Source organism: Eurosta solidaginis, chromosome 5 (genome assembly GCF_040869045.1).
Source record: "Eurosta solidaginis isolate ZX-2024a chromosome 5, ASM4086904v1, whole genome shotgun sequence".
In the NCBI taxonomy this organism is placed as follows: domain Eukaryota; kingdom Metazoa; phylum Arthropoda; class Insecta; order Diptera; family Tephritidae; genus Eurosta; species Eurosta solidaginis.
In genome coordinates this window covers 127,773,598-127,800,935 of record NC_090323.1, presented here as the reverse complement: position 1 = coordinate 127,800,935, position 27,338 = coordinate 127,773,598, and the positions used below count along the sequence as shown (strand labels likewise).

Sequence of the window (27,338 nt, the reverse complement as noted above, 5' to 3'; positions counted from 1 at the left end):
TTTAGCAACCACCTGCACCTGTTACTGGTAAATATCAACAGCCGCAACAGTATGATCAAGCCCAAGGCCGTTTAGATCCCTATCAGATGCCAAATCCGATAATAAAATAGTGCTGGTGGTGCTTTTATTACTAATGAACAGGATTTATTACCACCATTGGTGACCACAAAATATGTGGTAGAAGATCAGGGTAACTGCTCGCCACGTTACGTTAGGTATCGCTATTCGAAATTAATGTTTTGTTTGGCAATTGCATTGAACTTTCTTCTTTGCAGGTCCTCTTTGTATTGCATACCTGCAACAGCTGATTTATTAAAAACAACAGCTTTGTCCATTACACTTAACGTCTCACCAATGGCACGCACGTTTGAGGGTGAATATGAGCCACCCATTGTATATTTTGGTGAATTGGGTGCAATTAGATGTAATCGTTGCAAGGCTAATATGCAACTTGTAGATGCTGCTCGTCGTTTCCAATGTCTAATGTGTAAAGTAACAACAGAAAAAAAAAATCTTTGACTTTTACTTGTGTTCATTGATCCATATTTTTTCTCAACAGTGCCAACTGCATATTTCCAAATTTGGGCCACACCGGACAGCGTGCCGATAAATATCAACGTCCTGAACTTGTATTGGGTACATGAGTATTTGTGTAAAAAATTGTTGGGTACCGATAGCTCTCAAGGTAAACCTCAACTCATATCCAACATCAATGCCTCGCATTCAATTGTGCACGCTGTACGCACTACATTGGGTTGACGTAGTATGGACAAGCATATTGTTGATTCCAGTGGTAAGGCCACAATTTCAAATGATGGGGCAACCATTATGAAACTATTGGATATTGTGAATCCAGCCGTAAAACTCTAAGAGACATCGCCAAATCTCAAAATGCTGAGGTAAGTTTTTTGATATATTAGAATGTGTAGAATAAAAATGTTTCTCTTATCAGGTCGACGATGGCACCACTTCAGTAGTATTTTAAGCATGTGAAATCTTAAAACAAATTAAGCCAGATGTTGAGGAAGGCGTGCATGCACGTATCATCATTAAAGCTATACGTAAAGCATTACAATTATGCATGATAAAATATGACATGGCTGTACATGTCGAAGCGCCAATCAAAGGAACAACAAAGTGCTTTATTGGAAAAATGCTCTGCCACAGCAATGTCCTCCAATATCGAAGAGTATCAGAAAATTGTTTATGCTGAATGGCGTATTCTGTACAATAAACTAGTTAAGTAAGCGCCAATGTTGTGTTTTCTAAACTACCAATTGGTGATGTTGCTACACAGTATTTTGCAGATCGTAATATGTTCTGTGCTGTTCATGTACCAGAAGAAGATTGGAAACGTAGAATGAAAGCTTGTGGTGGTGCTATTATGACTACAGCTAATGATATTAATTCAAGTGTTTTGGGTCAATGTGATTACTTTGAAGAACGTCAGGTTGGTGGTGAACGTTTCAACATTTTCCAAGGTTTGATATTGGGTTTGACATTAATTTTATTTTTATAGTTTATAATTTTTTAAAGGTTGCATTAATGCTAGAACATGTACATTAATTTTATATGTAGCAGTGTTGAACAATTTTGGGAAGAAACTGAGCTTCGTTACATGATGCTATAATGCTTGTGCGGCGTACAATTAAAAATGATTCTGTTGTTGCTGGTAAGTCAAAATACAAATTGAAAAAAATGTCTAATCTTAGGGCCTCATTCTCTATTACGAAACGAACTTTCGTTGCGGATCAGAGACGAATCGCTAGTGCATTTAAAAAATAAATAAATGTAAGGCGCGATAACCTCCGAAGAGATCTAAGGCCGAGTTTCTCTTCCAATTTGCGTCGTGCTCTTGATTTTCCCTACAAATCGGCCGGACGGGACCTACATGTTGTATGCCGACTCCGAACGGCATCTGCAAGGCAGATGAGTTTTCACTGAGAGCTTTTAATGGCAGAAATATACCCGGAGCGCTTGCCAAACACTGCCGAGAGGTGACCCCGCTTAGAAAAAATTTCTTCTAATTGAAAAACCTTATTTCTAAAATTTTGATGTTGCTTTGCCCCGAGTGTGAACCCAGGGCATACGGTGTGGTAGGCGGAGCACGCTACCATCACACCACTGTGGCCGTCACATTGCATTTGCACTATGTTAAACAATGGCAACTTATCACTTGACAATTACTTTTGCCTTCCTGTTAGTTAGAAACGTAAAGACCGAACGAAAATGATAGAGAATACCATTGCTAGACGAAATCGTGTGGAGGCAAATCGTTCGTCTGGGCTATCGTTCGCAATACAGAATGAAGCCTTTAAATTGTTAAGTAATATAATGAAAAGATTGTGTCCCCCCCAGCGGGTTAGGGGGTCAGAATTTACCCGCGGGAGGTATGCCTGTCGTAAGAGGCGACTAAAATACCAGATTCAAGGGGCTGTGTAGCGCAACCCTTCAGGTTGCCAGCGCAATATATAGCTTTTCCAAACCCAATTGCCAACCTCACCTATCCGCGGCGAATCCTGTTTCACTAACAGACGAGGATCTGGCGACCCCAAGCTCCTCATGGAACTTGGCGGTGGGGAGGGAGGGATGGCCTGAAGGTTTAATGTGGCCACATAAATCGTTCCCGAGATGGTCGGGCTAGCATTTTAATGGTGCTGTTACCGGAGCGTACCGGATCTGTATCCGGCAAAGGACTATCACATCGATAACACTCCCCAAAGCCTTCGGGGAGCAACCTTATCGCTACAAAAACAACAACAACATTGTGTCCAAATAACGAAGAAAAAACTATAAAATTTGTGTCAGTGAAATGATAATTATTGCTTTTGGTTGTTAGTTTTGAGGCATCGTCTTCGAGTGCCTTCTGATATTATATGCCGGTTCTTTTGCATTCTATTACATGCATAAAGTGCCATTGAAGCCTTCCTCACCCTCTCCTCCACGTTGAGCTTCCATGACAGCTTACTGTCTTGGATCATTCCTAGATATTTTGTGCAAGGTTTTTCTCGTAGGGTCGCCCCTCCTAACTTAGGCCTGGTCCAATTAGAGAGCTTTTACCTCTTTGTAAACAAGACTATATGCAACGTCATCTGCGTAAACTGTAAGTTTTGCTGGTCCCTCGTAGAATCCCCTGAGCAGTTGGTTAATGACCAGCGTCCACAGCAGAGGTGATAGCACCCCTCCCTGCGGAGTGCCCCTGTCCACTAATTTCGTGGCCGCGTACAATCCCCATTGCGATGTAATCTTACTGCAGTTTAACATGCAGTCGATCCATCTGGGTAAGGCTGGATGTAATTTAACTTAAGACCATCCATAATCGCCCATTTAGAAACACTGTTGAAAGCCCCGGCAATGTTTAAGAAGACTTCTAGAGCATATTCCTTATATTCCAGGGCTTTTTCTATGCTTATTACCACCCTATGCAATGCGGTGTCTACTGACCTGCCTTTGGTGTACGCCTGTTGTATTGTGGAGAGCAGCTTTTCATCCACGTTGGACTTTATGTACACATCTATCATCCTCTCAAAGGCTTTGAGCAGAAATGATGTTCAGCTATTGGGTCTATAATCTTTGGGATACACGGGACCGATCTTCCCCGCCTTTGGTAGGAAAGCTACACGAGCAGTTCTCCAAGAGTGCGGTACATGATACAGTTTATGCACCCATCGAATATTATTTTAAGCCATCCCACGACCGCCCTACTTGAAACTTGTAGCGTGGCCGGATATATACCATCTGAGCCCGGCGATTTCACCACCACTACGAGGTCCTCAGTAGGGTAATTAGGCAGCATATATGAACGCAGCTGTTTCCTTACCATTACTACAGCTCGCACCCGTCCTTCCGTTTGCGCATAGTAAACGCCAAATCCGCGCGCGCTAAGTCCAGAAACCTTTCCTCCCGATGAGAGCCACGGCTCCTGGGTCAACGCCACGTCAAACGAACGCACCTCAAGGGTTAGGAGGGTTTCGCTCGACGCCACTTTACTGTGTTGGAGGTTTATCTGTAGGACTCGCGGCACCAATGGGCTGCTTGTCCCCTCCAGCACCTTCACCGTGACGTCGTCGTCCTCCCCATGCCCTTTTGGTTTAGAGTGTCCGAAACCCCTTCAGCCTCTTGTAACTGTTGTGCCGGGTGTTCCTCTGTGTGACTCACAGCACCATCTGGCTGTTGGTCCCCTTCTAACACCTTCGTGGTGACGTGGGCTATCTCCACCTGTCTTTTTTCCCTTAGGCTTTTGAGGTCCTTTTCGACTTCGGCCACTTCCAGCGTGTTAGGATTTTTATACCTGGCACTTCTTTTCCTGAGTCGCATATAAATTTTGCTTGTAGCTAAGGACATTTTTCCAAGCTGCGTGTACAATATATCCTCCGCCTGCTTGTTTATTTGGAAGATGTATAACTGACCTTCCTCCGTAGGCCAAGATACAGTAAGTACCTTCCAATCCTGTGTCGGTATGTTCGAATTCTGATTCTGCAAAAGTCGCAGTGTATCCTCCGACTTTATCACGCATGGTATCCATACCTCAACTTTTGGTACCATGGGGATTTGCGCTTTATCCACAACCTCAAACCGCGCGTTCGAGCCTTGCCTTTGGAGGTTTGGAACCACTTCCTCCAGCCACCGCAAGCTCGCGATGTTGTTGCACGCTATCATCTTCATACCATTATACCATCCCCCGAATCAAAGGTTGGAAGGCGCTTACTTGGTTATTCCCGCATCATCTTAAGCATTAAGCTAATAAGCTCCTTTTCTACAGATCTCCACCTTTCACTAGTCATCTGTTCGAAAGGACTGCTACGATCAACCAGCGCCACAGTCAGTGACTGCTTTGCCACATCACTCATCTTCTCGGGAAAAGCCGGCGTCTTAGTGTTAATTCCCTTTGGCACCTCCGAGAAAGCCGGAGTCTTAACTCCCTTTAGCACCTCCGAAAAAGTCGGAGTCTTAGCGTTATCTCCCTTTGGCTTATCTCCTACTTCCATAGTTGGAACTTCCCTCTGACTCGCAGCTTTCGAGGTAGTTGATACGTCGCTATTGGGGCCCATCTGTCTTACAGCTTTGGGCCTACTTGTCTTGTCTATGGGACTGCCCTGCGTCGCGGCTCTGGGACTGGGCCCTTTCTGACTCTTGACAGCAAACTTGTCGCCTTCCGCCGAAAGTTGCCTTTTCATTCTGCCATTCGACGCGTCTTCCTCCTCATACCGGTTGCAGAACCGAGGGTTTCTCGCAGCAAACCTTTTGAACTGCCTTCGACCTACTTCTACCGCCTCATGAGCCCATGCCAAGCGCTCGATCTCCTCTTCTGTTGGGTCCACCACTGCTCCCAAGCGTTGGACAATTCTTAGTACTGCACGGTACTGTGAGAGAGCTCTCTGCTCCGTACCCTTCTCCACTCTTCTATTCCGTTTTCATTTGTGTGCTTCTCAAACACGGAGTTCATTGAATGAGCAATACTCTCGCTCCCCGAATCCGACGCATCGCTTAATGCGTATTTGTCGTCCTTGGCTTGCGACTCAGTCCTCTTCTTATCATCGTCCTTATGAAAATTAGGTAATGAGTCGTTCATCTTGGTCGTACGACCACCAGCCCGACAAGGCGGGCTCAGCGGTCCAGTATTATATACGGGGAAAGAACTGTCAGCCACAGCAGCGCCTCTTACATTGGTAAGGCAGTCAATACTTCTCGAGGTGATCCGGTATCGGGAAGGCTCCGTTCGAATACAGCCGAATTTATCCCCTGGCTGCAAATCGTCAAATAGGCACGGTCCGCATAACACCCTGGATTAGGGGGTTGGCAGTTATTGGTAACCGACATCCCGCCGCCCTCCTATGAGGCGAAACGGCGTAGATGCCAGTCCTAAACAGCTCCGTCTCATAGTCGGGGCTATGGAGATCGGCTAAGCCCTCACACCAACGACGATTTTCGTTACCATTGCTAGTGCATGCTCTCCAAAATGTAGATCCTGATCGAAAGTCACACCCAAAATTTTAGGGTGTAAGGCAGTCGGTAGGGTAATGTCATATGGTCGACATTTGGCGCGGCCATGTTTTAAATAAGGTCACCGATGATTTGGTTGGTGACAATATCAGGTTTCGCTAGGCGACAACGCGGACTGGAACAAGTAACCGCAAGCTCGCGATGTTGTTGCACGCTATCATCTTCATACCATTATACCATCCCCCGAATCAAAGGTTGGAAGGCGCTTACTTGGTTATTCCCGCATCATCTTAAGCATTAAGCTAATAAGCTCCCTTTCTACAGATCTCCACCTTTCACTAGTCATCTGTTCGAAAGGACTGCTACGATCAACCAGCGCCACAGTCAGTGACTGCTTTGACACATCACTCATCTTCTCGGGAAAAGCCGGCGTCTTAGTGTTAATTCCCTTTGGCACCTCCGAGAAAGCCGGAGTCTTAACTCCCTTTAGCACCTCCGAAAAAGTCGGAGTCTTAGCGTTATCTCCCTTTGGCTTATCTCCTACTTCCATAGTTGGAACTTCCCTCTGACTCGCAGCTTTCGAGGTAGTTGAAACGTCGCTATTGCGGCCCATCTGTCTTACAGCTTTGGGCCTACTTGTCTTGTATATGGGACTGCCCTGCGTCGCGGCTCTGGGACTGGGCCCTTTCTGCCTCTTGAAAGCAGACTTGTCGCCTTCCGCCGAAAGTTGCCTTTTCATTCTGCCATTCGACGCGTCTTCCTCCTCATACCGGTTGCAGAACCGAGGGTTTCTCGCAGCAAACCTTTTGAACTGCCTTCGACCTACTTCTACCGCCTCATGAGCCCATGCCAAGCGCTCGATCTCCTCTTCTGTTGGGTCCACCACTGCTCCCAAGCGTTGGACAACTCTTAGTACTGCACGGTACTGTGAGAGAGCTCTCTGCTGAAGGGTACGGATAGGCACGGTCCGCATAACACCCTGGATTAGGGGGTTGGCAGTTATTGGTCACCGACATCCCGCCGCCCTCCTATGAGGCGAAACGGCGTAGATGCCAGTCCTAAACAGCTCCGTCTCATAGTCGGGCGCTATGGAGATCGGCTAAGCCCTCACACCAACGACGATTTTCGTTACAATTGCTAGTGCATGCTCTCCAAAATGTAGATCCTGATCGAAAGTCACACCCAAAATTTTAGGGTGTAAGGCAGTCGGTAGGGTAATGTCATATGGTCGACATTTGGCGCGGCCATGTTTTAAATAAGGTCACCGATGATTTGGTTGGTGACAATATCAGGTTTCGCGTGGCAACAAAACTGGAGAGATTGGGGGGAAAGCTGTTTATTTTATTACAAAGCTAATCGATGTAGGAAACAATAGCATAGGCGTAGAAGCAATAGTGACTCCTGGTGGTAAAAGTAGCTATTGATATGTAGGAGTTAAGCAGAAGTTTGAATATGCATTTTTTTAAGTTATTGCAAAAAAAGCGTTGAGGATTTTTAATATCTTACCAGGTACCTTCGTACATGTTTCTAAGAACGAAGAATAAAACCTATTCAAACTCAGTTTTCAGCAGGACAAAGCCGCTGAGACTTCGCTATACTTTAACATACAATACTTTACCCCATTTTAGCACAACTATCATTTTTTGGTTTTATTAAATTTTATAAAAGGTTTCTTCCTCCACAGTTCCATTTCGGTATTGGATGGTAACTATGGCTTTCGCATTTTCTCCATCAATAACTGTGACAAGGTGGAAGAAATCTATGCGCGTAAATCGCAACATATTATCTTGGTCGAGCGTTTCTTCAATAGCTATCTAGTGCTGATGTTGACAGCAGAGAAACCCAACTGTTTACAAATGTTACACTTCAAAAAGAATCAAAATATCTGCCATTGCGTCTACGGCTCAAATACCCACAGTATATGAATGAATCGAACGCACCTAATTGTCTGCCTAACGGATAGTATACATATTCCTCAAATCGAAAATATTGCACCAAACGAACTGGGTCAGAATACTGAAACAGTACACATATTCAAAATCGATGAGAAGGCTGTGATGATGGTATAGGGTGAGTTGTTGAATAACATACGAAAACCACTTTAACCCATCTATATATTTGCATTACAGCTAAAGCTTTACAAACAGCAAAAATTGCTGGCTGCAAGCAATTGGAAAAGGCAGTGAAGCATTCATCACACTGTACGGATGGTGCAAAGTTAGAAACTGCTGTTGTAACTGCTGCCACCGACACAACGGTCATCTCTACTTCGCCGAGTAGCGGCTCGTTCGACTATCTATCCAAGACAGTATAATCATATCTTTTGCCAACACAGGTTAGCGATGTGCTTGCACAGGAAAATATTTCAATTGGAAAACAAAAACCAATTAAGAGAGTTTATTTATTATTAAAGTACTTACTTTTCTTTATATCAACTGTATTAATTTAAATTGCAATTTCATGTGCATATATAATAAGGGATGTCGTGATACGATTGTTGTCGGAATTAGATTTGAAACCAATCAATACTCCTGCTAAGGGTTGCAGAATTATTGCTTGAATGATTAGATTTAGAACAATAATAAGTCTGACTCAATTACTAGTCGTACATTTTTTAATTTCACAAATTACGACAGCAATCGGATTCCACGACACCTTTGAACATTCTTGATCTGAAAAAGAGTAAACGTAATCTGAATTTCTAATAAGCTTTAAGTTGTAGATTATTCAAATAATTGGAGTTTTTTCTAAAGCTTAAGATTATTTTCGGCTCGTTTAGAAAATATTTCAATTGGAAAACAAAAACCAATTAAGCGAGTTTATTTATTATTAAAATACTTACTTTCTTTATATCAACTGTATCAATTTAAGTTGCAATTTCATGTACATATATAATAAGGTATGACGTGATCCTATTGCTGTCGGAATTAGACTTGAAACCAATCAATACTCCTGCTAAGAGTTGCAGAATTATTGCTTGAATGATTAGTTCATATTTTACTTTACTTTATTACTTTCCAATTAAATTACGACAGCAATCGGATTCCACGACACCTTTTAATATTCTTGATCTGAAAAAAGAGTAAATCTAATCATAATTTCTATTTACCTTTAAGTTGTAGACTTAAATTGATTCAAATAATAAAATTTTTTATTCGAAACCATGGAAACAACTCAAATTTAAATGAATATAACACACTTCTGAATTATCCAAATATAAAGTTAGGTGCTTCAGCAATATAGCTCAAAGCAATTAATATATTTTTTATGTTATTATTAAAGTATTTACTTCTTTTTTATATTAAATGTATTAATTTAAGTTGCAATTTGATGTATATATGAGGCTCCAAGATGCAAAACCAGATGAATCCATAATATGTAAAACTTAGAAAAGCACAAACAAATTTTAAATTTGTTATGAATGAAAATTGTTATGAATTTTCAATACGGGTCTTTAGAATGTTGCTAGGCGATGCAATATTGTCGCAATATAAATATTATTTTAAAATATCTGGTTTTGCGTCTTGGCGCCTCATATATAATATTCTTTATTTGGAAAAAAATTACTAAATCTAATGATATGTTTTAAATAAATATTTATAATATATGTTATGTTTGGTTATTATAATTAAAAATAAATATTGAAAATTCAATTTTTTGGTTGATATTTTATTCATGCGGCTGCTCTAGGTAACGTAAATCGAGGGGTAAAATTCAAGATAAATGGCGGTTATATAAATGGCAAAACCGCAGTAAAATTGATTGTCAAATGACTCGAAAATGTAGAGTGAAATGACGGAGAATATGACCGCCAATTGACGAGCATTGTGACGTGTGTGAGCAGCACAGTACTATGCCCACATCCTATAAGTGGGAGCGGAATGCACAATCACATAAATAGGTACGAAATGAGAAAAAAGTGTAAAAAATCTATTCTCGCTAATGCAAACGTGACTAAAATTTAAAAAGGGGCGTGACCGCGCAATGACGATAAAATGACTAGGCAGATGACGTGGAGCGTTTTTGCAGGGAATAACCACCCTACAAACAGGTACCCGTTACCTAATCGATTACCTAAGCGACACCAATAACTTGGTCACCAATTATAGTCTTAACGACTTTAAAATTGCTGTCGTGAAAAAGGTAATACTATGTTCAAACAGAAAAATAAATTGAAGCTATTTCGATTTAAATTGAGTGGTGTTCATAAAACTCTATTTAGCTTACACAATAGTAATTTGGTAGCTGGTTGGCTCATCTCTACAGTAACAAAATATCTTTGTTGAGACTGTCAAAATGTGCGTGTTGGTATTAGGTGAATGGAATGGAATGAAAACATAAAACTTTGAAATTTTTGTGTTTTGTAAGAAAATGTGTTCAATGTTTTGGTTTCATTTTGATTTTGCCATCTTCTTTTGACAATCCCTACTCCAGTGAAATGAAAGACATAAAATCAGCTGATGAAATGAGCCAACCATATAGTTTAGCCATGCGTAACTGACGTTTAAATATACTCAATAAACACACTTTACAGTGTTGCATTTGCAGTTTGAAACAATGTTTTACGCCATTTTTTTTTAAATTGGCAATTTATTATACAATTTATTATATGACAAATTGCGTAATAAATTGCTCAAACAGTATAAATTGCCAATTTGGTGTGTGTTTGTACCTAGTATAACGCATGCGCTCTCTCAAAATAGTGTACGTGACTCGCTTTCTCGCTCTTACCTGTTGTGTTTTCGACATTCCTTCTCGCTCGATGTTATTTACATTTTTAAGTTACTTCATTACCCTGCAAAAACGCTCCACGTCATTTGACTAGTCATTTTACGGTCATTGTGATTTTTCCCAGCGGTTATATTCATAGTCACATTTGCATGGCGTGATTAGGTTTTGTGACCAAATTTTCCGTTTCGTTCCTATTAATGTGATCATGCATTCCGCTCCCACCTATAGGATGTGAGCATAGTACTGCGCTGCTCACACACGTAACAATGCTCGTCAAATGGCGGTCATAAAAAAAAAATAAATGTAAGGCGCGATAACCTCCGAAGAGATCTAAGGCCGAGCTTCTCTTCCAATTTGCGTCGTGCTCCTCTTGATTTTCCCTACAAATTGGCCGGACGGGACCTACATGATTTTATGCCGACTCCGAACGGCATCTGCAAGGCAGATGAGTTTTCACTGAGAGCTTTTCATGGCAGAAATACACCCGGAGCGCTTGCCAAACACTGCCGAAGGGCGACCCCGCTTAGAATAAATTTCTTCTAATTGAAAACCCTTATTTCTAAAATTTTTGATGTTGCTTTGCCCGGGGTTTGAACCCAGGGCCTCCGGTGTGGTTGGCGGAGCACGCTACCATCACACCACGGTGGCCGCCGTGGCGGTCATATTCTCCGTCATTTCACTCTACATTTTCGAGTCATTTGACAATCAATTTTACTGCGGTTTTACCATTTATATAACCGCCATATAACATGAATTTTACCTGCAGATTTACTTTACCTGGAGCAGCCATACCCTGCAAAAACGCTCCACGTCATTTTACTAGGCATTTTACGGTCATTGTGACTTTCTGCAGCGGTTATATTCATAGTCATTTTTGCAAGGGCGGATTAGGTTTTGTGACCAAATTTTCCGTTTCGTTCCTATTAATGTGATCGTGCATTCCGCTCCCACCAATAGGATGTGAGCATAGTACTGTGCTGCTCACACACGTCACAATGCTCGTCAAATGGCGGTCAGTTTTCTGTCATTTCACTCTACATTTTCGAGTCATTTGACAATCAATTTTACTGCGGTTTTACCATTTATATAACCGCCATATAACGTGAATTTTACCTGCAGATTTACTTTACCTGGAGCAGCCATATGAATAAAATATGAGCCAAAAAAATTGAATTTTCAATATTTACTATTTTCAATATTATTATATATGTACATGAAATTGGAACTTATATTAATCCAGTTCATATAAAACAGAAGAACTTTAATAATAAATAAACTCGCTTAATTGGTTTTTGTTTTCCAATTGAAATCTCTTCTAAGCGAGCAAAAAAATAATATTAAGCTTTAGAAAAAACTCCAATTATTTGAATAATCTACAACTTAAAGCTTAGTAGAAATTCAGATCAAGAATATTCAAAGGTGTCGTGGATCCGATTGCTGTCGTAATTGAAGAACTTAAAAATGTACGACTATTAATTGAGTCAGACATATTATTGTTCTAAATCTAATCATTCAAGCAATAGTTCTGCAACCCTTAGCAGGAGTATTGATTGGTTTCAAATCTAATTCCGACAGCAATCGTATCACGACATCCCTTATTATATATGCACATGAAATTGTAACTTAAATTAATACAGTTCATATAAAGAAAAGTATTTTAATAATAAATAAACTCGCTTGATTGGTTTTCGTTTTCCAATTGAAATCTTTTCCAAGCGAACAGAAAATAATTTTAAGCTTTAGAAAAAACTCCAATAATTTGAATCAATTTAAATCTACTACTAAAAGCTAATTAGAAATTCAGATTAGATTTACTCTTTTTTTTTCAGATCAAGAATATTCAAAGGTGTCGTGGAATCCGATTGCTGTCGTAATTGAATTTGAAAGTAATAAAGTAAAGTAGAATATGAATTTAAAAATGTAGGACTAGTAATTGAGTCAGACTTATTATTGTTCTAAATCTAATCATTCCAGCAATAATTCTGCAACCCTTAGCAGAAATATTGATTGGTTTCAAATCTAATTCCAACATCAATCGTATCACGACATCCCTTATTATATATGCACATGAAATTGTAACTTAAATTAATACAGTTCATATAAAGAAAAGTATTTTAATAATAAATAAACTCGCTTAATTGGTTTTCGTTTTCCAATTGAATTCTTTTCCAAGCGAACAGAAAATAATTTTAAGCTTTAGAAAAAACTCCAATTATTTGAATCAATTTAAATCTACAACTTAAAGCTAATTAGAAATTCAGATTAGATTTACTCTTTTTTTTTCAGATCAAGAATATTCAAAGGTGTCGTGGAATCCGATTGCTGTCGTACTTGATGAACTTAAAAATGTACGACTAGTAATTGAGTCGGACTTATTATTGTTCTAATCATTCAAGCAATAATTCTGCAACCCATAGCAGGAGTATTGATTGGTTTCAAATCTAATTCCGACAGCAATCGTATCACATCCCTTATTATATACATATGTACGTGATATTGCAACTTAAATTAATACAATTGATTTAAAGAAAAGTAAGTACTTTAATAATAACATAAACTCTCTTAATTGGTTTTTGTTTTCCAATTGAAATCTTTTCTAAGCGAGCAGAAAATAATTTTAAGCTTTAGAAAAAACTCCAATTATTTGAATAATCTACAACTTAAAGCTTAGTAGAAATTCTGATAAGGTTTACTCTTTTTTCAGATCAAGAATATTCAAAGGTGTCGTGGAATCCGATTGCTGTCGTAATTGATGAACTTAAAAATGTACGACTTGTAATTAAATCAGACTTATTATTGTTCTAAATATAATTATTAATTTATTAAATTTTAATGAGCTCGAGGCAGTTTAAAAAATTGAAACACAGTTTATATTTTTATATTTCAGTCGGTAAAACATATTCAATTGTTTCCTGAGGATGATCTCAGAATGGGGTCGAAATATCGACCAAATAAAATTGAAATATAAAAATATAAACTGTGTTTCAATTTTTTAAACTGCCTCGAGCTCATTAAAATTTAATAAATTATAATATTTGAAGGCAAATAAAAATATTTTTAAAATAATTATTAAAGCAATAATTCTGCAATCCTTAGCAGAAGTATTGATTGGTTTCAAGTCTAATTCCGACAGCAATCGTATCACATCCCTTATTATATATGTACGTGATATTGCAACTTAAATTAATACTGTTGATATAAAGAAAAGTAAATACTTTAATAATAAATAAACTCTCTTAATTGGTTTTTGTTTTCCAATTGAAATCTTTTCCTGTGCAAGCACATCGCTAACCTGTGTTGGCAAAAGATATCATTATACTGTCTTCGATAGATAGTCGGACGAGCCGCTACTCGGCGAAGTAGAGATGACCGTTGTGTCGGTGGCAGCTGTTACAACAGCAGTTTCTAACTTTACACCATCCGTACAGTGTGATGAATGCTTCACTGCTTTTTCCGATTGCTTGGCGCCAGCAATTTTTGCTGTTTGTAAAGCTTTAGCTGTAATGCAAATATATAGATGGGTTAAAGTGGTTTTCGTATGTTATTCAACAACTCACCCTATACCATCATCACAGCCTCCTCATCGATTTTGAATATGTGTACTGTTTCAGTATTCAGACCCAGTTCGTTTGGTGCAATATTTTCGATTTGATGAATATGTATACTATCCGTTAGGCAGATAATTCATATTCTGTGGGTATTTGAGCCGTAGACGCAATGGCAGATATTTTGATTCTTTTTGAAGTGTAACATTTGTAAACAGTTGGGTTTCTCTGCTCTCACCATCACCACTAGAGAGCTATTGAAGAAACGCTCGACCAAGATAATATGTGAGATTTACACGCATAGATTTCTTCCACCTTTTCACAACTATTGATGGAGAAAATGCGAAAGCCATATTTACCATCCAATACCGAAATAGAACTGTAGAGGAATAAACATTTTATAAAATTTAATAAAATCAAAAAATGATAGTTGTGCTAAAATGGGGTAACGCATTGTATATTATAGTATAGCGAAGTCTCAGCGGCTTTGTCCTGGTGAAAATTGAGTTTGAATAGGTTTTATTCTTCATTCTTGGAAACATGTACGAAGGTACCTGGTAAGATATTAAAAATCCTCAACGCTTTTTTTGCTATAACTTAAAAAAACTCATATTCAAACTTCTGCTTAACTTCTACATATCAATAGCTACCTTTACCACCAGGAGTCACTATTGCTTCTACGCCTATGCTATTGTTTCCTATATCGATGAGCTTTGTAATAAAATAAACAGCTATCTCCCCAATCTCTCCAGTTTTGTCGCCTCGAGAAACCTGATATTTTCACCAACCAAATCATCGGTGATCTTATTTAAAACATGACCGCGCCAAATGTCGACCATATGGCATTACCCTACCGACTGTCTTACACCCTAAAATTTTGGGTGTGACTTTCGATCAGGATCTACATCTTGGAGAGCATGCACTAGCAATTGTAACGAAAATCGTCGTTGGTGTGAGGGCTTAGCCGATCTCCATAGCGCCCGACTATGAGGAGGAGCTGTTTAGGACTGGCATCTACGCCGTTTCGCCTCATAGGAGGGCGGCGGGATGTCGGTGACCAAGAACTGCCAACCCCTTAATCCATGGTGTTATGCGGACCGTGCCTATTGGACGATTTGTAGCCAGGGGATAAATTCGGCTGTATTCGAACGGAGCCTTCCCGATACCGGACCACCTAGGGAAGTATTGATGGCATTACCACAGTAAGGGGCGCTGCAGTGGCTGACGGTTCTTTCCCCGTATATAATACTGGACTGCTGAGCCACCCTTGTCGGGCTGGTGGTCGTACGACCAAGGTGAACGACTCATTACCTAATTTTCATAAGGACGATGATAAGAGGACTGAGCCGCAAGCCAAGGACGACAAATACGCATTAAGCGATGCGTCGGACTCGTGGAGCGAGAGTAGTGGTAATTCAATGAACTCCGTGTTGGAGAAGCACACAAATGAAAAAGGAGTAGAAGAGTGGAGAAGGGTACGGAGAAAAGAGCTCTCTCGAAGTACCGTGCAGTACTAAGAATTGTACAACGCTTGGGGGCAGTGGTGGACCCAACAGAAGAGGAGATTGAGCGCTTGGCATGGGTTCATGAGGCGGTAGAAGTAGGTCGAAGGCAGTTCAAAAGGTTTGCTGCGAGAAACCCTCGGTTCTGCAACCGGTATGAGGAGGAAGAAGCGTCGAATGGCAGAATGAAAAGGCAACGTTCGGCGGAAGGCGACAGGCCTGCTTTCAAGAGGCAGAAAGGGCCCAGTCCCAGACCCCGTGACGCAGGGCAGTCCTATAGACAAGACAAGTAGGCCCAAAGCTGTATGACAGATGGGCCCCAATAGCGAGGGAGCAACTACCTCGAAGGATGCGAGTCAGAGGGATGTTCCAACTATGGAAGTAGGAGATAAGCCAAAGGGAGATATCGCTAAGACTCCGACTTTCTCGGAGGTGCTAGAGGGAGCTAAGACTCCGGCTTTTTCGGAGGTGCCAAAGAGAAATAACACTAAGATGCCGGCTTTTCCCGAGAAGATGAGTGATGTGGCAAATCAATCACTGACTGTGGCGCTGGTTGATCGTAGCAGTCCTTTCCAACAGATGACTAGTGAAAGGTGGAGATCTGTAGAAAAGGAGCTTATTAGCTTAATGCTTAAGATGATGCAGGAATAACCAAGTAAGCTCCTTCCAACCTTTGATTCGTGGGATGGTATAATGGTATGAAGATGATAGCGTGCGACAACATCGCGAGCTTGCGGTGGCTGGAGGAAGTGGTTCCAAACCTCCAAAGACAGGGCACGAACGCGCGTTTTGAGATGGTGGATAAAGCGCAAATCCCCAAGGTACCAAAAGTTAAGGTATGGATACCATGCGTGATGAAGTCGGAGGATACACTGCGTCTTCTGCAGAATCAGAATCCGAACATACCGACACAGGATTGGAAGGTAACTGTATCTCGGCCTACGGAGGAAGCTCAGTTCTACATCTTCCAAGTAAACAAGCAGGCGGATGATATATTTTACACGCAGCTTGGAAAAATGTCCTTTGGTACAGGCAAAATTTATATGCGACTTAGGAAAAGAACTCCCGAGGATAAAAATCCTAATACGCTGGAAGTGGGCGAAGTCGAAAAGGACCTCAAAAGCCTAAGGGAAAAAAGATAGGTGGAGGTAGCCCACGTCACCCCGAATGTGTTAGAAGGGGACCAACAGCCACATGGTGCTGTGAGTCGCACAGAGGAACACCCGGCACAACAGGTACAAGAGGCTGAAGGGGGCTTCGAACACTCTAAACCAAAAGGGCTAGGGGAGGACGACGACATCACGATGAAGGTGCTGGAGGGGGACAAGCAGCCCATTGGTGCTGCGAGTCCTACAGATAAACCTCCAACACAGTAAAGTGGCGTCGAGCGAACTCCTCCTCCTAACGCGCTGATCCAGGAGCCGTGGCTTCCATCGGGAGGAAAGGTTTCTGGACTTAGCGCGCGCGGATTTGGCGTTTACTATGCGCAAACGGAAGGACGGGTGCGAGCTGTAGTAATGGTAAGGAAACAGCTGCATTCATATATGCTGCCTAATTACACTACTGAGGATCTCGTAGTGGTGGTGAAATCGCCGGGCTCAGATGGTACATGTCCGGCAATGCTACAAGTTTCAAGTAGGGCGGTCGTGGGATGGCTTAAAATAATATTCGATGGGTGCATAAACTGAGTCATGTACCGCACTCTTGGAGAACTGCTCGTGTAGCTTTCCTACCAAAGGCGGGGAAGATCGGTCACGTGTATCCCAAAGATTATAGACCCAATAGCTTGACATCATTTCTGCTCAAAACCTTTGAGAGGCTGATAGATGTGTACATAAAGTCCAACGTGGATGAAAAGCTGCTCTCCACAACACAACAGGCGTACACCAAAGGCAAGTCAGTAGACACCGCATTGCATAGGGTGGTAATAAGCATAGAAAAAGCCCTGGAATATAAGGAATATGCTCTAGAAGTCTTCTTAAGCATTGCCGGGGCTTTCTAAATGGGCGATTATTGATGGTCTTAATTACGTTAAAGTACATTCAGCCTTACCCAGATGGATCGACTGCATGTTAAACTGCAGTAAGATTACATCGCAATGGGGATTGTACGCAGCCACGAAATTAGAGGACAGGGGTCCTCCGCAGGGAGGGGTGCTATCACCTCTGCTGTGGACGCTGGTCATTAACCAACTGCTTAGGGGATTCTACGAGGGACCAGAAAAACTTACGGTTTACGCAGATGACGTTGCATATGGTCTTGTTTACAAAGAGGTACAAGGTCCCTAATTGGACCAGGCCTAAGTTAGGAGGGGCGACCCTACGGGAGAAACCTTGCACCATGGAAGCTCAACGTGGAGGAGAGGGTGAGGAAGGCTTCAACGGCATTTTATGCATGTAAAAGAATGCAAAAGAACCGGCATATACGATCAGAAGGAACTCGATGACGATGCCTCAAAACTAACAACCAAAAGCAATAATTATCATTTCACTGACACAAATTTTATAGTTTTTTTTTTGGGATTTGGACACAATGTTGTTGTTGTTTTTGTAGCGATAAGGTTGCTCCCCGAAGGCTTTGGGGAGTGTTATCGATGTGATGGTCCTTTAGCCGGATACAGATCCGGTACGCTCAGGTAACACAGCACCATTAAAGTGCCAGCCCGACCATCTCGGCAACGATTTATGTGGCCACATTAAACCTTCAGGCCATCCCTCCCTACCCTAAGATTTTTTTTTCAATTTGTATTTTGACTTACCAGCAACAGCAGGATCATGTTTAATTGTACGCCGCACAAGTATTATAGCATCATGTAACGAAGCTCAGTTTCTTCCAAAAATTTTTCAACACTGCCACGTAAAATCAATTTATTTGTTCTAGTATAAACGCAACGTTTAAATAATTATAAACTATAAAAATGAAATTAATGCCAAACCTTGGAAAATGTTGAAACGTTCACCACCAACAAAATGCAAAAACTTTTCATCCTCCCCCCGTGACCATTCTGTCTTGTTTATGCTAGGATCAAGCCATTCTTACCAGCGTGCCTTACATTGCTTGGCAGATTTGCGGTGCAGCAGTGATGCAATACGTGACCACCCGTTTTTGCCATATTTCATTACAGCTGCTTTGAGGATTTCATCCTGAAAATTATCAATTTAGTTAATAAATGGCCAAGAGTAACGAATCGCGTCAAATGCTTACCTCAGTGTTTCTCCCCACACCACCTTTTATCATAATTCGCGGCATGGGGCTATATAATTGTGAATTCTTTCGATGAGCACAAAAATCAAATCAAAAATTTTTGTCGAAATAAACAGCAAAAATCATTGTATATTAAAGACTTTGGGAAATTTTTAGAATAGCACCCCCCGAGTTCGGGGTAAAACTTGGTATCAAATGAAAGAGGGAGTTCTCCCGATCACAAATATATATATTTTAAAGTGTGCAAACTTATAATTTAAAAGTTATTTGTTGTTAAATTTTGCAAATTTAGCAAATTTCTATAGCACTTTAAATTACAATTTACACATCTTTCAAAACCTTAATCCACATACATATCTATATAAATTGGCAACGATAAACTTAAATTGCATTTTTGTATATTTCACATTTCATTTTTGCATTGTTTTCACTTATTATAAATGTTTTTATTAAATCAATCGCGGTTTTGTAGCAACATGCACATATATATATATATATATACATATATTTTATTGATGACATTACAAAGCTGTGCTGCCACATATATATACGTATACACATATAAAATTTGTATAGAAATTTGCAAATTTTAACACCAAGTAACTTTTAAATTATAAGTTTGCGCACTTTAAAATATATATATATGTGATCTGGAGAACTCCCTCTTAATTTTAAATCTTTCCGGAGATATTCCATTTAAAACTCTCAAAATTGGATAAATTTTCGACCACCAAATGTTTTGCTGTCTCTGCTGAATTAGAAATGGCGGATTTTTTGCACGCAAAAATGACGTATTTTGCTATCCCTATAAAAATAATAGGTGCGAGAGAGCACGATACATTGTGGGAAAGCTAAATTTGTCAACATGCTATTACATTTGGAGAATTTTTCATTCCAAATCATCACCCCTGTCAAAAATTAGTGTGTCTGTGTGCGTTTTTGCTCACACGATTTTTGCAGGGTATGATTAAAATATGAACCAAAAAAATTGGATTTTCAATATTTATTATTCAAAATTATTATATATGTACATGAAATTGGAACTTATATTAATACAGTTCATATAAAAAAGAAGTACTTTAATAATAACATAAACTCGCTTAATTGGGTTTCGTTTTCCAATTGAAATCTTTTCCTGTGCAAGCACATCGCTAACCTGTGTTGGCAAAAGATATGATTATACTGTCTTCGATAGATAGTCGGACGAGCCGCTACTCGGCGAAGTAGAGATGACCGTAGTGTCGGTGGCAGCAGTTACAACAGCAGTTTCTAACTTTGCACCATCCGTACAGTGTGATGAATGCTTCACTGCCTTTTCCAATTGCTTGGCGCCAGAAATTTTTGCTGTTTGTAAAGCTTTAGCTGCAATACAAATATTTAGATGGGTTAAAGTGGTTTTCGTATGTTATTCAACAACTCACCCTATACCATCATCACAGCCTTCTCATCGATTTTGAATATGTGTACTGTTTCAGTATTCAGACCCAGTTCGTTTGGTGCAATATTTTCGATTTGATGAATATGTATACTATCCGTTAGGCAGACAATTGGGTGCGTTCGATTCATTCATATACTGTGGGTATTTGAGCCGTAGATGCAATGGCAGATATTTTGATTCTTTTTGATGTGTAACATTTGTAAACAGTTGGGTTTCTCTGCTGTCACCATCACAACTAGAGAGCTATTGAAGAAACGCTCGACCAAGATAATATGTTGCGATTTACGCGCATAGATTTCTTCCACCTTGTCACAGTTATTGATTGAGAAAATGCGAAATCCATATTTACCATCCAATTAGGAAATGGAACTGTAGAGGAAGAAACATTTTATAAAATTTAATAAAGTTAATTTAATCAAAGTATGATAGTTGTGCTAAAATAGGGTAAAGTATTTGTGTTAAAGTATAGCGAAGTCTCAGCGGTTTTGTCCTGGTGAAAATTGAGTTTGAATAGGTTTTATTCTTCATTCTTAGAAACATGTACGAAGGTACCTGGTAATATATTAAAAATACAAACACTTTTTTGCAATAACTTAAAAAAACTCATATTCAAACTTCTGTTTAACTTCTACATATCAATAGCTACCTTTACCACCACTTACTTCTACGCCTATGCTATTGTTTCCTACAACGATGAACTTTGTAATAAAATAAACAGCTATCTCCCCAAGTCTCTCCAGTTTTGTCGCCTCGCGAAACCTGATATTGTCACCAACCCAATCATCCCGCCGTCGCATGTCGACCATATAACATTACCCTACCGACTGTCTTGCACCCTAAAATCTTGGGTGTCACTTTCGATCAGGATCTACATTTTGGAGAGCATGCACTAGCAATTGTAACGAAAATCCAGAGCTGTAACAAATATTTAATATAATTCGATAAATCGGCAGTACTTGGGGTAAATATAAATAGACGTTTGCATGGTACGCGTCTCCGATATGGTCGCCAAGCCCAAAGGTTACTCACTGGAAGAAAATACAGACCTGCCTAAATGCTGCCCCCAAAACCGCTACGGGCTGCCTTCTTATGTCCTCGGAACACCACCTGCACAATGAAGCGAGAAAACTCCCAATAAGGGAAAGAAATGAAATGCTAACCAAACAGTTTCTGTAGAATACCCAGAAACCTGGGCATCCCAACAGACATCTGATTGTTGATCCAACACCGCTTAGGGGCTTAAAGAGTCATCTCCGTAAGCATTATGAGGAAATACGGCACCTGAGAACTCAGCCGTATGAAGCAAAAAAACGCAAGCAGGTCCTCAGTGAATTCCACAAACAGGCGTCGGACCTTTATGCTAGGAATTGCCCGGTGAATCCAGAGCAGTACCCAAAACTTGCGGAAGAGGACCGCATACTCCCCAGGGAAAAGCGAGTCACTCTAGCTGAACTTCGTTCTGGATACTGTAACAGGTTAAACTCTTACCTATCCACAATCAACCCCGACATACAAAATGTCGGTATCTCTCCTATCGCCAGTAGCAAAGACGCTCGAAGCCATTTTGCTCCCTTATTTCCAAGCAAATTTGCAGCTAGCCTCTCATCAGCATGGCTTCAGAAAACTCCATAGCACTACCTCCGCGCTAAATGCCATTAGCACCCAGATAAATTGCGGTTTAAATCAAAACCCCCACCATAGAACAGTACTCGTAGCGCTAGACCTATCAAAAGCTTTTGATACGGTCAACCATGGCTCGTTACTGCAAGACCTGGAAGGGTCTTCCCTTCCCCCATGTCTTAAAAGGTGGACCGCAAATTATCTGGGTGGTCGGCAGGCATCGGTGCAATTTAGAAACGAAACATCAAAACCAAGGAGAATTAAACAAGGGGTGCCTCAGGGTGGTGTCCTATCCCCACTTTTGTTTAATTTCTACATATCTAAGCTACCTTCACCACCGGAAGGAGTCACAATCGTTTCCTACGCCGATGACTGCACAGTAATGGCACCAGGCCCAGGCCCACAGATCGATGAGCTATGCAATAAAATAAACGGCTACCTCCCTGATCTCTCCAGTTTTTTCGCCTCGCGAAACGTGGCATTATCACCGACTAAATCTTCCGCGACCTTATTTACAACATTGTAACGAAGCTTTTTCGTGCCCCGTTGCTTCTTTGATATTTGCTGGGGTATACTCGCCGTGCCCAGGGTTCGTTTACAATAAATTTGTATTAAAGGGCACCTTGCAAATCGATTTAATATAATAAACTTCACTCTCTTTATTGGTTCTAAATTAGATAATATAAAATAAAACGTGTTTGTATACTTCATTTTCAATTTCACTTGGATTATCTTGCGGTATCCTTGATTGCGGTTGCGGGCCTTAGCGGTCCGGCCGTACTTCGTTAACTGGGTCCCGTTAGTATGTGGCGTCGGTGCCTTGACGCGCCTTATGGCGGCGTCTCTCTCTGCTGCGGTGCTCTGTCGCACCTTACGTCGGCGTCTACTTGTATTGCTGAGGCGATGCTCTGTCGCCGTGTTCCGTTAGACGGATCCCGTTAGTATGTGGGGTCGGTGCCTTGAAGCGCCTTACGTCGGCGTTTACTTGTATTACTCTGCTGCGCCTTGCGTCGGCGTCTATTTGTATTGCTGGTTGCTGGGTGATTCTCTGCCACGCCTTGCGTCGGCGTCTACTCGTATTTGCTGGGCGATACTCTGTCGCCCCTACGTCGGCGTTTACTTGTATTGCTGGGGCGATGCTCTGTCGCGCCCTACGTCGGCGCTTACTTGTATTACTCTGTCGGTGTACCTCTGCTGCGCTTTGCCGCCGCGCTTGGCGCTGGCTTACCCTGGCTGCGCTATGCGTCGCCGCGTTGACGTGACCTCTGTCGGCGTACCTCTGCTGCCGCGCTTCGCGCTGGCTTACCCTGGTTACGTTGTGCGTCGGCGGACCTCTGCTGCGCTTTGCTGCCGCGCTCTGCGCTGGTTTACGTTCGTTGCCGCTCTGTTGCGGCCTCTGCCCGCGTATTTCTACTGACGGAGGTGAGTGGGTGTCACCTTCGCGGTTGCGCGTTACTGTGGCGGGGCCTTTGGTCGCTGGGGGTGATGCGTAGAGAAGGTCAACCGCAATCACCATTCCACGACTCGCTCCTATGAAGTGGATTCCTATTGCATAGAGAATGTCAACTGCAATAGGGATATACTTCGCTAGTAGCTCTGGTCACGACCACAGCTCCGTGCTGACTGACTGCTGGTTTACGTGCGTTGCCGCTCTGTTGCGGCCTCTGCCGGCGTACTTCTACTGACGGAGGTGAGCGGGTGTCACCTGTCGCGGTTGCGCGTTACTGTGGCGGGGTCTTTGGTCTCTGGGGGTGATGCGTAGAGAAGGTCAACCGCAATCACCATTCCACGACTCGCTCCTATGAAGTGGATTCTTATTGCATAGAGAAGGTCAACTGCAATAGGGATATACTTCGCTAGTAGCTCTGGCCAGGACCACAGCTCCGTGCTGACTGACTGCTGTGCTGCTGTGTCGCTCCTTTTATGGCTGTTGTTTGGTGTTGCTAGCTCAAATGGTTGCGTTGCCATGGTCACCGTGTTGCTGTTGAATGTTACGAGCGCTCGTTGTGTTGCTGAGATTTGTTGGTTGGCCGTCTGGGAGACGGTCGTCCCATCTGTTTTGCTGTGATCTGGTGAGTTGTGCTATGATTCTCTTGATTGTCCTGTTCGCCCGTTCCGTCGTATCCCTATTTCCCTGAGGTAACGCTGCCACATTGTGCTGGTGAACTGGACGCCGTTGTCCGATATCAGTATCTTGGGAGCACCAAATCTTGCGAGGATGCGTTCCCTGAACGCACGGCGTAGGCCTTCTGCTGTCGCACGCCTAATGGGGACCAGTTCCACCCATTTGCTGAAGCGGTCGAAAAATACTAGTAGCATCGTGTTCCCGTGTGTGGATCGTGGGAGTGGTCCAACGAAATCGACACATACCGTGGCCACTTGTGTGAGCATCTTTCCGGCCGGCTTTTGCTGTGTTTCCTTGTACTTCTGGCAAGACTCGTACTGTCGTACGTATCGACTGATGTCCCGAAACATGCCGGGCGAGTAGTACCGGTTGGCAATCCGCGCTACTGTCCGGCGAATGCCCATGTGTCCAGCGCTTGGTATATTGTGATTTTCTCCTAATACTCGTTGTCGCAGTGGTGTGGGTACACAAAGTTTCCAAGGTACCCCTTCCTCATCTTGTGACCGGCAGGGAATATGGCGGTACAGTTGTCCATCTTGTATCATGTAGTCAGAATATTTCTCGGGGTTAGTGCGCACTTCATTCACGCGCTTGTGCCACCACTTGCATGGTCGCTCTGTTGTCGTTGCCAGTCGTAGGGTCTCCAGTGGCTGTCGTGATAGTGCATCCGCTACCAGGTTCAGCTTTCCTTTCCTGTACTCTATGTCGAAGGTGTGCTGCTGAAGTTCCAAGGCCCATCGTGCTATACGGCCGGAGGGGCTTTCGATGGAGTTTAGCCACTTTAGAGACATATGGTCCGTGATTACCCTGAATCGGTACCCTTCCAAGTATGGCCTCACCTTGCGTATTCCCCAGATGATCGCGAGGCATTCCTTCTCGGTAGGCGAGTAGTTGGTTTCCGCCTTGTTGAGTTTCCTGCTGGCGTAGGCGATCACGCGTTCCCCGCCATCCAATCCTGTGTCAATACGGCGCCTAGCCCGAAATTGCTTGCCTCCGTTTGCAAGGTGAATGTCTTGGTGAAGTCCGGACAGGCAAGTATCGGTGCTTCCGTTAGTTTTTGCTTTAAGACCTCAAAGGCTTCCTGTTGTTCGGCTCCGCACTTCCAGTGTTTGCCCTTTTTCAGCAGGGTTGTGAGTGGCTGGCTGATCGTCGCGAAGTCGGGCACGAATCGTCGGTACCAAGATGCTATACCGAGATATTGACGCACCTCTTTCGCGTTCGTTGGTGTTTTCAGGTCTTTGATGGCTGCAACTTTCTCGGGGTCGGTGTGAATTCCCCTGTCGCTTACTACGTGTCCTAGGTATCGAATTTCTTTCTTGAAAAACTCGCATATCTCCGGATTTATTCTGAGGTTGGCGCGCTGTAGTCGTAGCATCACTTCTTTCAGGTTGCGAATGTGCTCCTCCAAGGTGGATCCTATGATGATAATGTCATCGAGGTAAGCGAAAGCGTAGAGTTCCATCTCCGGTCCAATAACCTGATCTAGTGCTCTTTGAAACGTTGTAGGTGCGGAGTGTAGGCCGAACGGCATAACGCGCCACTGGAATAACCCGCGTCCCGGTACCGTGAAAGCTGTGTAGGGACGGCTCTGGGGCTCCAGTGGTATTTGCCAGTAGCCATTTTTCAAATCCAAACTGCTGATATACTTCGCCCGTCTTAGCTTGTCCAATATATGTTGTATTCTGGGTAAGGGGTACGCGTCGGGTACGGATCGGGCGTTAAGCTGCCGATAGTCCACGCATAACCTCCACTTCCCGTTTTTCTTCTTGGCTAGTACGATTGGTGCGCTGTGTGGGCTACAGGATGGCTCGATGCATCCTTTCTGAAGTAATTCGTCAATTTCGTTGTTGATGGTGGTCTGCATAGCTGGGTTGCGTGGGAAGTAACGTTGCTTGATAGGGCGGTCGTCCGTCAGGATAATCCTGTGCTCGGCTATTGTCGTCACCCCACTCATGCTCTCAAATTTTCGGAGTTCTTCTGCCAGAAAACTGTGCACTCGTTCCGCCTCGCCCTCATCGTAGGCCCCATTGATCTTGTTGATCCTATCATCTATGTTATTGCTGTTCTCACCTGGTGGCGATACCTCCCCCGTGATCTGTGTCGGCTCGGCTGATGGCAATGTATGCTGTGTGACTGGCCTGGATAGCGCGAGGTGACCTCCTCCGCAGGATATGGTGGCTCCTATGCCCCCTAATGTATCTAGGCCCAGTATTATGTCGTCGATTGCTCCGGGCATGACGTGTAAAACCGTGTGGTGTGACGCTTCTCCGAGGCGTACCTCAGTCCTTATGGCGTCGAAGATTGTGGTGCTAGTCCCGTTTGCCATCGTTATTTTGATGGCCACTCTCACCATTTCTCCGCTCCCAGAATTTACCACACGTTCTGCAAGGCTGCTCGAAACGAAACTTCTCGACGCCCCTGTATCGATGACTGCCTCGGCTGGTTCCGCGCCGAGCCTGGCTACGGCTAGGCGGCCGTGCTCTTGGTACATGGTTACTGCCGATTCGACGCTGGGTTCCTTGGGCTCACTGCGCCTTGTTCTTTGTGAAGCCCTCTGTCGTTTCCCTGACGTCGACGGCAGCATTCGATTGTGCGTATATCACTGCGGCCACACTCCCACCAAAAAATTTTCCGTGGGTTTCGGCATCTATACGCGTAGTGTCCTTGTTCACCACATCTCCTACATACGTTGTTGGGGTCAAACCTCTGATTGCCTGGAGGAGAGTGGTGCGGTATGTTCGGTGGTTGTGGCGGTGATGGGGTTACAGGTTGCGGTGGTGGAACCAAAGTTGTGTCACCTACGACGTGTCGCGTAACTTCGCGGCGATGTCCCTCTGATGGTCGTCGATAGCCCTCATGTATGCTCTCGAATTCGTCAGCAAGGGTTAAGAGTTCCGCGAGGTTGGTGAAATCCCTCCGACGGATATAAAGTAGGTAATCGGGGTGGCTGTTACGAAAGATTTGTTCCAGCCGCTGTTTGCTGGTGTACCCTGCGTGTCTCATCAAGCTCTGTACAGCTAGCACGTAATCCTTGTATTTTCCTTGTTATGCTGCCTTCGTTGGCTTATGTCGTCCTCGAGACGCTCGAAATACCTGACTGGCAGGAAGAAACATAAAAAATCCTGTTTGAAGCTTTTCCACCTTTTCCAGTGCGCATTGTTATTCCGATACCATTGTAGCGCGGTGCCCCCTAGTAGCTCTGGCATGGTTTTTGGTAGGAGATCCACGTT

The 27,338-nt window shown here is 42.7% G+C and overlaps 2 protein-coding genes across 4 annotated transcripts in view; one reads left to right on the top strand and one right to left on the bottom strand.

Annotated features, from left to right (window-relative positions):
* The first annotated feature begins 28 nt into the window (after positions 1 to 28).
* On the top strand, positions 29 to 9,586 carry LOC137252616 (T-complex protein 1 subunit eta-like). Of its 2 annotated transcripts, none has more exons than XM_067788604.1 (8): positions 29 to 215; positions 276 to 492; positions 560 to 899; positions 953 to 1,238; positions 1,298 to 1,481; positions 1,537 to 1,672; positions 7,628 to 8,006; positions 8,073 to 9,586. In XM_067788604.1, the coding sequence occupies exons 4-6, from the start codon at positions 1,092 to 1,094 to the stop codon at positions 1,620 to 1,622; spliced, it is 417 nt and encodes a 138-aa protein (XP_067644705.1). In that variant the 5' UTR covers positions 29 to 215; positions 276 to 492; positions 560 to 899; positions 953 to 1,091; the 3' UTR covers positions 1,623 to 1,672; positions 7,628 to 8,006; positions 8,073 to 9,586. The 2 variants fall into 2 exon arrangements, with proteins under 2 accessions (XP_067644705.1, XP_067644704.1); XM_067788603.1 differs by having other exon boundaries at positions 7,628 to 8,013.
* Positions 9,587 to 13,782: 4,196 nt separating this feature from the next.
* The window catches only part of LOC137252615 (protein transport protein Sec24C-like), a 91,622-nt gene continuing 78,066 nt past the window's right edge, over positions 13,783 to 27,338 (bottom strand). The window contains exons 9-10 of one of the 2 annotated variants that reach the window (XM_067788598.1): positions 14,232 to 14,598; positions 13,783 to 14,172 (exon numbers count right to left, since the gene is read on the bottom strand). The gene's annotated coding sequence lies outside the window, so the exon portion shown is untranslated. The remainder of the gene's footprint in view (positions 14,173 to 14,231; positions 14,599 to 27,338) is intronic. The other variant, XM_067788602.1, reaches the window with a different exon arrangement.

Excerpts from the sequence above, each read along its gene's own strand:
- LOC137252616 (XM_067788604.1), top strand. The coding sequence starts at position 1,092 with ATGACATGGCTGTACATGTCGAAGCGCCAATCAAAGGAACAACAAAGT. Across the intron at positions 1,239-1,297 it reads GTATTCTGTACAATAAACTA|TATTTTGCAGATCGTAATAT; the intron begins GTTAAGTAAGCG and ends GTTGCTACACAG. Across the intron at positions 1,482-1,536 it reads ACGTTTCAACATTTTCCAAG|GTTGCATTAATGCTAGAACA; the intron begins GTTTGATATTGG and ends AATTTTTTAAAG.